Source organism: Pituophis catenifer, unplaced genomic scaffold (assembly GCF_029215685.1).
Source record: "Pituophis catenifer annectens isolate HBS135680 unplaced genomic scaffold, rPitCat1.0.hap2 SCAF_12, whole genome shotgun sequence".
Taxonomy (NCBI): Eukaryota; Metazoa; Chordata; class Lepidosauria; order Squamata; family Colubridae; genus Pituophis; species Pituophis catenifer.
Genome location: NW_027256892.1, coordinates 26,780,483 through 26,789,315, shown reverse-complemented (window position 1 = coordinate 26,789,315; position 8,833 = coordinate 26,780,483). Strand labels below are relative to the sequence as shown.

At 50.2% G+C, this 8,833-nt stretch overlaps 1 protein-coding gene across 1 annotated transcript; it reads left to right on the top strand.

Annotated features, from left to right (window-relative positions):
* The first annotated feature begins 1,145 nt into the window (after positions 1–1,145).
* BUD13 (BUD13 homolog) lies at positions 1,146–7,806 on the top strand. Its single transcript, XM_070952265.1, has 11 exons — positions 1,146–1,288; positions 1,594–1,693; positions 2,392–2,476; positions 3,116–3,173; positions 3,981–4,267; positions 4,407–4,744; positions 4,910–5,015; positions 5,389–5,527; positions 5,809–5,996; positions 6,398–6,479; positions 6,997–7,806. The coding sequence occupies exons 1-11, from the start codon at positions 1,167–1,169 to the stop codon at positions 7,088–7,090; spliced, it is 1,599 nt and encodes a 532-aa protein (XP_070808366.1). The 5' UTR covers positions 1,146–1,166; the 3' UTR covers positions 7,091–7,806.
* Positions 7,807–8,833: the final 1,027 nt, after the last annotated feature.

The window sequence follows — 8,833 nt, the reverse complement described above, 5'->3', positions numbered from 1 at the left end:
GTCGGTGTCCTTGTCTTAAAGTGAAGCGGAAGGGTTCTGTTGGGGGTTCCTGGGTGAAGAAGCAGTGACCTCTGCCTTCTTGCCATTTTCCTCTTCAGCCCAAGGGAGGGAATTACATGACCCTTCTCTCTCAAGAGTTTGCAAGCTGCCCTTGTACTACCAAGAGCCATGTTGATAATTGCTTACAACTCTCCTGTATTCTGCTGGTGCGAGTAATGGATTCAGGGGTTGTAGCAACTGGGAGCCCCACCATATGAGAGGTTGGCAGTGTCTCGGCTTGGTCCTTCTGAAGAGACTCTGGGCCCTTAGCAAAGTTAAAACTGGAATAATGAAAATTATACGTAACTGAGGAAAGCGACAGATCAATAAGGAAAAACACCTCTGATGCTCATCTCTAATCCTTCAGAATCCAAGGCCCTGGAACAAGCGTGGGGATTTCGCTTGTTTTCTAAACACAACCGAGGTGCTTAGGGCTGGGTAGACCTCTAGATGCAGAGCATACCTCCACTTGTGGGTCTCCCATAGCGAATCATCCAAGCGAGCCACTTGGAGGATGTGGGTGAACCCCTACGCTGACTCTAGTTCGTGGCACAGATGAAAGGAGCGGCTGCATCCAATTTCAAGTCAAGCAACAGGTGTTTGGATGGCTAAAACGGCTCAGACTTCGGTGGCCAACAGAGTGGGAGGGTTACAGATTCCTGGGGCTTTGCTGCAGGTCTGGCTTTATTTTTTGCTCCCAGTCTAAGAAGGCGAGGTGCTGTTGGCATTGGCCATAAGGGTGGTAGGAGCTTCAGAGCAGGGAAAGAGGAACCGAGAGGGGCTAGGAAAGCAGCGCCTGGGGAGGGGCAATCGGAGCTGCTTTTTGGGGTCTGCTGGCACCTTGAGAGGCAGACTGAGATCCGTTGCAGGGGGCATCTTGCCAACTCACTGGCAGCCACGGTCATAATTACGCCTGTCCTTCATTCTGGGCAACTCGCAACAATCAAGTTTAACAACCCAGTAAAACGAAAGAGCCGCCTCCCACTGCGCTGGAGTGGGGCGCTGGCAGCCACGGGCGCCGCCAGAGGGAGACATTGTGCCCCGGAGGCGACCACAGAGAGGGGCCGTTTTCTCTGAAGCTCCGCCTCGATGGCCGCCCCGCTTCCGCTTCCGGGTCTCCGGAGAAGATGGCGGCGGCCTCCAGCCTCTCGAAGGCCGAGTACCTGAGGCGGCGCTACCTGGAGGGCGGCGATGCCGAGGCGGGCAAGAAGCGGCGGCGGAAGAAGGCGGCGGCGGCGGCGGAGGGCCGGTGAGTGAATTCGGTCTTCCTGGGCCTGGGCCAGCCGCTGCTTGGCGTCCCTTGGTGGGGCTCCTGGGCGCCGCGAAGAGGCGAGAAGCCCGGAGGGAGCCTGGGCCGCTTGGCCGCATCCCCGGAGGGGCGGCTGGGTCCGCTTGGAGGGAGCCCCGGCGGGATTCCCCTGTCTGCGGAACGGCCGCCCTGCGGGGAGGATCCGGCCAGGCGTCCCGGGGCTTCTCCTCCCTCCCTCCGGGCGTGGCGCGTGTGGGAGCGATGCCGAGCCGGTGCCGAAGGGGCTCTTTTCCCGCCGCCCGCAGGATGCGCATCGTGGACGACGACGACGTGAGCTGGAAGAGCAGGCCTGCCGATGAGGGCCAGGAGGAGGAAGAGGAGGGGGACGAGAGCGACCTGCCCGTGGTGAGTGCGGGGTGGGGTGGGGGGGCCTCGCCTGGTCTCTCCTTGCTGGTTGCCTGCAGACGGTTATAACTGACTTGCGGCCCATCGCCAGATGCAAAACCGAAGCGGTCAGAGAAAGCAGGAACCGTGGAGTGGAAACGGTTTAACTGGTTGCAGGATCCAATCTGGCTCCATCACCGGCATGCCAGGTTTTGTCTTCCCTGTGCTGGGGCCGATCCTCAGGGCAATTATTTTATTATTATTATTATTATTATTATTATTATTATTATTATTATTATTATTATTATTATTATTATTATTATTTATTAGTTTGATTTATATGCCGCCCTTCTCCGGAGACTCAGGGCGGCTTACAATGCATTAAGCAATAGCCTTCATACTTTTGTATATACCTGCTTAGTAGAGCTTTCGGACCCCCCTAAACGGTGTTCTTTTTTTATACAAAGTCAGCTTATTGCCCCCACAAACCGGGTCCTCATTTTACCTACCTTGAAAGGATGGAAGGCTGAGTCAACCTTGAGCCTGGTGAGATTTGAACTCGCAGTAATTGCAGGCAGCCGGAAGCTAAATACTACCTTTAACAGTAGCATTAGTCTGCTGCGCCACCAGGCTCCTTTATTAGTTTAAGTGGTTGCTTGGTAGGAGAACTTTGAGCCGTGCAGAAAAAAAATTCGCTCTGTCTTGTCTGTTGTTTCTAGGTGGCTGAATTTATTGATGAGCGGCCAGATGAAGTTAAATGGATGGAAACTTTCCGAGCAAGTAACAAATGGAAGTTATTAGGAGGTTAGCAGTTTGGAGCTTCTCTGAGAGAACGGTTTCATTGTGTGTGAGATACTTGAGCTGGATTTACTGCATGCATCTGCTACCTAATCCAGGCTTTGAGCAAAGAGGGTTCGGGTTGCGCTGCCTGAAAAGGGACTTTAAAAGGTGGAAGCCGGAATGGTTTGGAAAGAAAGCTGTGGAATAGAATGATAAGTACTACTGAATGTTTAGTGCTTTTACATCTGAAGAAAGAAAATTGTGTGCTTGTAGAATCAATTCGCCATACCTAGCCTTGTATGAGGAATTTAACACAGTGTCTTGTTTGCTTCTCTGATAAGAAGATGCGTTTGTTGAAAATAGGATTTTTCTTCTGTAGGGTATTTAGAAGACCTAAAAGTGGGAAGATAGTTATTGTCTAAGTTCCACATTTTATTTTCCTTTGAAAAAACCATTAAAAAAATGAAATGTCTGTTCATCCGGGAAATAAGCTTTCTTCAGAAACAAATTTGGTGCCCTCCAGATCACCACGGCTTTGTTTGCTCTTTAGGAATTCTACAAGTTGTAATTTCTACATTTTGGGAAACAGTCATATGAAGAGAGACAATTGTGGATGTTAGGGATGCCTTGTGTGTTAAGAAGGCTTTACATTTCTTTTTAAAGATCAGAATGAAGAGTCACAGTTATTTGGACATTCTACGACAACTGCATCAATAAGCAGGTGAGATGTGGGAACCTTAGCTGAGTAGCTAACAGCCTAATCTTTCCAGCTATGTCTGTTGCTTGTATTAATCAAGGAGAATATTTGTAGCTCAGGGTTGACATACTTATATGTCTTGGAGAGTTTTACAATATTTTGGGGTAAAGCTTTACCACATTAATTGCATTTACTGCTGATTGGAGACTTTTCATTTCGTGCAGAAGCGGTTACTTCAGACAGTTTGTGGGTGGAGTAAGTGGTAGTGGCACTTTTTTAAAGACACAACTGCTGAATTTCCACACTATCCAATCCATTGATTTAGTGAAGTTTCCAAAACAAAAATCCAAAGCCAACTGGGAATGAGCTTTCTGTTTCCAATGCTTTATTTAATTTATTTTAAATTTACTTGATTGTATTATTTGTAGTTGTTTTCAGGATTTCTTTGGGTGGTGTTTAGTAGAGGATGTCAAACAACATTCAGGCAGAGGTTGGACCGTCTAAAGCTATTAATAATGCTTTAATTTGGATCTCTACACTGGGCATGTTTTGAGTTCTCGGAACTCAGTGGCCCCTTCCACTTCTAATTTTGTGGTTGTTGGGATTTTGGCTTAGGAAGAAAAACTTGTGTTGCTTGATGTTATGTGCTACTGCCAGATTGCTGAATAAACCAGACAGTTCTTGGATCAGGAGAATTTTTCCTAAGATTCTTGTTTAGTACCCAGGCAAGGATCAAGAATATATAAAACTGTATCTTGCAATACAATGCTGATTGAAAGTTGGTATATTTGTTAGAAACTTAGATTGTTGCTTTTGTTACCTTATACTCAGTTCAGAAACCTCCAGAACAAATGAAAAAAAGCATTTGTTGGACCAGTCCCCGCCTAGGAGGACCCATCATGCCCAGCCTGATCTGTCCCCTAAAAGAGATCCTTCATCAGGAGGCACAAATCGTGTGAAAGGCTCGGGTGGAAGCCAGTGTGAACTGTTCTCAGATGAACGCTCTGCCAGCCAGAAGTATAAGGCGGAGGCTGGTGCTGATCTGTCGCTGCCTTGCAAGAAAGCATCTCGTGCGGAGGGAGACTTGCTGCTGCCTCAGAAGGGGCTGCCATCCAGAAGTGAGTAACCCTGTGCTAAAGTACCTCCCGTAGTTTGGGGTGTCAGTTGTCCAAACTCCTAAGTGATATCTTGCCAACCATCAGCTATCCTTGGTAATGCATTCTGAAAACGTCTCTTTTTCCTTCATGGATTTTCCAGGCACCCTGAAGCCCCAGCCAACAGCAGCATCACCAAGGAAGCGGCAGAGACATGATTCGGAATCCAGTTCTGGTTCTTCTCCGACAAGGAGGCGAGCTCAAGCCACCTCAGATTCGGACCTTTCGCCACCACGGGCCACTGGCCGACCAGGCGCACGGCGAACAAATTCTCCTTCTGATCTCTCCCCTCCAAGAAGGAATCAGCATAAATCTTCAGATTCGGACTTATCTCCTCCCCGAAGAGGAGCAGAAGCAAAAAAGAAAGGCCACAAGTCCAGGAGTCCCTCTACTATCTTGCCACGTCATCAGGCCATGGAGTCCAATGGGAGCAGCCAGAGGGTGAGGCTTTGGCTTCCAACAAGGACCTGAGATGTGCTGCGGTGCCCAGTTGGGGGGAGAAAGCCTTGCTCCAGCTGAGGCAGCCAGGAGGCAATAGGCTGTTCCGTGAATGAATGATTTATGGGACATGCCACTCACGCTGATTCCACCTTGTGTGTTCCTCAGATGCTGTCAGGGGGCAAAGCTGGCTTGGTATCAGCTGATCTGTTGAGAAAGGAGCAGCAGGAACGTAAGAAGGCTGGCAGCAGCAACAATAGCAAACATCTGGAGGGTGAGAATTTCTACAGATCCTGAAATTGCATGACGCATCCATAGCACAAGCTTCTGGGCTTCTGCCCAGCTTTTTCCAGGCAGAATCTGGTCCAGGTGGCCAGTTTGTTGGATGTTCAGGGCAGAAAGTGGCCTGATTATAGAGACTTCCACATTGTGTTTGCATTATTAAACCCTGCGGCTTCTTTCTTGAGATTCTGTGGGGGATCAAGTGTTGCCATTCGTTTCTATCCCTCTTCTCTTCCCTTTCCATGGTTTTGCTGTTCCTGCAAGAATCTGTAGTGGAAGAAAAAGAGGACGACAGACCTCCACCTGGAAGCATCCTTACCTGCGTGGCTGCTTTTGAATCGTCTGATGTATCCATTTCCCTTCAGATGAATCTCGGCACGCGAAGACAGTTTTCCGGGATGAGATGGGCCGTAAGAGAGACCTGAAGCAGGAGCGGCTGGAGCAGCGCAAGAGAGCAGAAGAGAAGTCTGAGCGGGACGAGCAGTATGCCAAGTGGGGGAAAGGGTGAGCTGGCAGTTTCTGTGCTTCAGTGTGGGAGCCCTGGGCAAAGGCCCAATGTTGGCTTCCAGCAGGCTAGCAAGTCCTGGAATCTCAAAGTGAGGTTTTTGCAAGGACCTGCCATTTAACTGTCTTTTGGCAGAAGGCCTGAAGTGGAACTTGAGGCTTCCTGCATGTTGGCATGCTCTCTTGCTAAGCTGCAGCCCACAGCTATTTTGTGCACTGGTTTTGAGAGTGGTGGCATTGTCTCCTACCGCCTCATGATATGCAACCCATGTCTTTCTCAGCCTGGCACAGAGCCGGCAGCAGCAGCAAAACGTGGAAGATGCAGTGAAGGAAATGCAGAAGCCCCTGGCGAGGTACATCGATGACCAGGACTTGGATCAGATGCTGCGGGAGCAGGAGCGAGAAGGAGACCCCATGGCCAACTTCATGAGGAAGAAGAAGGCGGCCAAGGAGGGGCAAGGCACCAAAGGTCAGCACTCGCAGCCTCAGGCTGGCAGCTGGGGGGAGAAACCATCAACAGGAGCAGCCAGCGTAGAAATAGTGACCGAAAGGGTGTAGGGAAGAGGGTCTGGGTGTAACAGTGGGAAATCGCCCCAATTTGTTGCATTCCGCTTTCAAGGGAATGGGTGGTAGACATCTAAAAGAGGCAGATGCAGAAAAAGTCATTTGGTAATGTAATCACCTTTTTTTGCTCCCTGGTTGATTTTTCTAGCTTGCCACAGTGATGTTGTCTGTCTTTTGCCCAGGCATCTAATATCATCAGTAAAGCATCTCTAATGCTTCTCTGTATCTTGGGTCTGTGTTGTTAACGTGCCTGATTTCTTTAAGGGAAAAGAGCTTCCATTGTTTGTTTCCTTCCCTTTCTTCCAGAAAAGCCAAAGTATAATGGGCCAGCACCCCCACTGAACAGGTTTAACATCTGGCCAGGCTACCGCTGGGATGGAGTAGACAGGTAAGTCGCTCTTTCTGACAGAATGAGGGCCCCTCAGCTCAAAGGGCAGGAGGTAGGGCCCAGGCCTCTGCTTGCAGTGTTGACTCATGGCTACAGTATTTTTTCCCCTCTTAAGGTACAGCCTTGCCCTAACCTTAATCCTAACCCTGGAAGCACTGATTGAGTATGTTGCTGTACATAAACAGGGAGCAAATCCTTCACTCACCGGCCCTGGTGATGTTATCTAGTTGGGTAATAAAATGTCTGCAAGCACATCTCCAAGCTCACAGAACAGCAGGGACTCCACAATACAGCCTTGCATTCCTTTTATCTTTTCTCCAGGAACCTAAGAGGCAGAAGGTTTTCTATGCAGATTTGGGGGGGGGGGCTCTGGATGGGAGTTGCATTCCCCCCCCCTCCCCGTACTAATTTGGTACCTGGAAGGCACTGAGGTTGTCATGCAAGCCATCTAGTTTCCCCCATAACTATGCATCACCCAGAGCTCCCGTCTGGCAGCTGTTACCTTTTGCTTCTGCAGGTCCAACGGTTTTGAGAAGAAGCGCTTTGCCAGAATAGCAAGTAAAAAAGCGACACAGGAACTCGCATACAAGTGGAGTGTGGAGGACATGTGAGCATCCGGCCCAAACCAGGACAAAGATTTTTAATCCTCCTCCTACCAGAGTTCACCTCCTAGAATCTGCAGGAGAGCTGCTGTGCCCAGCGCAGCTGCATAGGAGCCCCGGGATGCGGAGTGTGTTTGAAGCTGTTGGAACGGAGACCCCTGGGATGTCAGGAAGGCAGCTGAAAGGCAGAACTCACAGGGCAGGCGGAGGATGCTGCAGCTGGTCGTCACCTCTTTTCCCATTGGCCAGGTATTTTGGGGAGGGAGAGGCACAGAGAAGATACGGCTCTTGTCTCCGTGCTCTCCGTCTCCCTGGACAGGTTGCTCCCACTGAATAGTTTGGTTGTGGGGCTTTCCTGGTGTAAAGCATCCTCACCCTTCCGGTCTCTTGGGAACTTCCATGGCATCCCTGGAGCAGGGGGTCCGTTTCTTCAACGAGTTCTCCTTAAAGGACTTGCTGGCATAGTGAGATTTGGCTGCCATCTCCTTTTTGGCCAATCCAGAAAGCTTGGTTGGAAAATCAACTTGCAGCGTCTCCATTCTCACTGCTTCTGCAGCGTAAATCCGGGAGGCTGTTCTGGGGAATCCCTGCAAGCTGCAGAGAAGCGCAAAGGACGTTTACGGAGAAAGCAAGTTCTGCAGAGCTGCGGGGCTCTTCACAGATTTTCAGTACTTGCTGCAATTTAAGTGTACAGTTTGTAAATAACAGGTTTCTTTTTTCCTAATGCTGCTGCCCCTGTGTTTGTTTTTGAAACTTCTTACTTCCGTGTCTCTAGAAGGAAATGAAAGAAATGGGCTCTGTTGATTTGTCTTCCTTTCTGTGGGAATGGAAGCAGCTTTTCTTCGTTTGTAGATGAACAGACTAGAGAGAACTTCCCAGTCAACATTTGACAAGTTACATTTCGTCTGTTCTTGTTGTTGTGTGAGGGGCCTTTTGCAGGCAGCTGTTTTGGGGCAAAGTTTGCCACTGTCAGGCAGGGAGTGAGCTGGGTCTGGAGCAGCAACGTTCTTGTTTCAGAGTGTTTTTCCGAAGAGCCTGGAAGGGGAGGGGGGGACTGAGCCATTGAAGGGGGGGGCATTGTCCCTGTGCCCCATGGCTATGCATTTGGGGGGTGGTCTCCCATCAACGGCTGCTGGGGGCTGCAGAGCAAGGAGGGGAGAGAAAGGTCCTTTGCTGGGTGGGGGCTTGTCTCCAGCTGCTGCTGAGGCAACGGCATCCATTTGGGGAATGGCCCAGGAACATGGGTCCCCTGGGATCAGCCACCGGAGTGGGAGGTGTGGAAATCCTATCTTAGCTTTTGTCCTGCCCTGTCGTGGCCAACCTGAGCAAGCTAATCACGAGGCAAATGAGGCAGATAGAAAAAGGGGTAATAATTGGACGAATTACGCATTATTGTAAACATCCTTTGGGTCCGATTTGTCTGCAGAGCGCCAGCGTGAGCGGGGTCATCCTGCTTGCCTCCTTAGCAGTTTAATTAGGGACTGGAGAAAAAGTGGCAGGCAGCGAGGCAGGAAGGGCGATGGCACACCTTGCGCCCACTTACCTGGAAATTCAAGGAAGGGCTGGCAGTGGGAAGTGGAAGTGGGAAGCCCCAGAAGGGGGTCCTTGGCCCCTCCCAGCTGGAACCTTGGAAAATGTGGGAGGAGGGAAGGGGGACGGTTAGCCCTGGGGCTTGTGGCACCTCAATGAGAAGGGACCATGCCACCTCCTCATCTTCCGGGCCTGGGGGTGTCATCCTGCAGAGTCAGTCCT

What these genes read in the sequence shown, in the direction of transcription:
- BUD13 (XM_070952265.1), top strand. Translation starts at nt 1,167, where the DNA reads ATGGCGGCGGCCTCCAGCCTCTCGAAGGCCGAGTACCTGAGGCGGCGC. An exon ending in GCGGCGGCGGCGGAGGGCCG is followed by an intron (nt 1,289 to 1,593) that starts GTGAGTGAATTC and finishes CGCCGCCCGCAG; the next exon opens with GATGCGCATCGTGGACGACG. An exon ending in GGAGGGGCAAGGCACCAAAG is followed by an intron (nt 5,997 to 6,397) that starts GTCAGCACTCGC and finishes CCTTTCTTCCAG; the next exon opens with AAAAGCCAAAGTATAATGGG.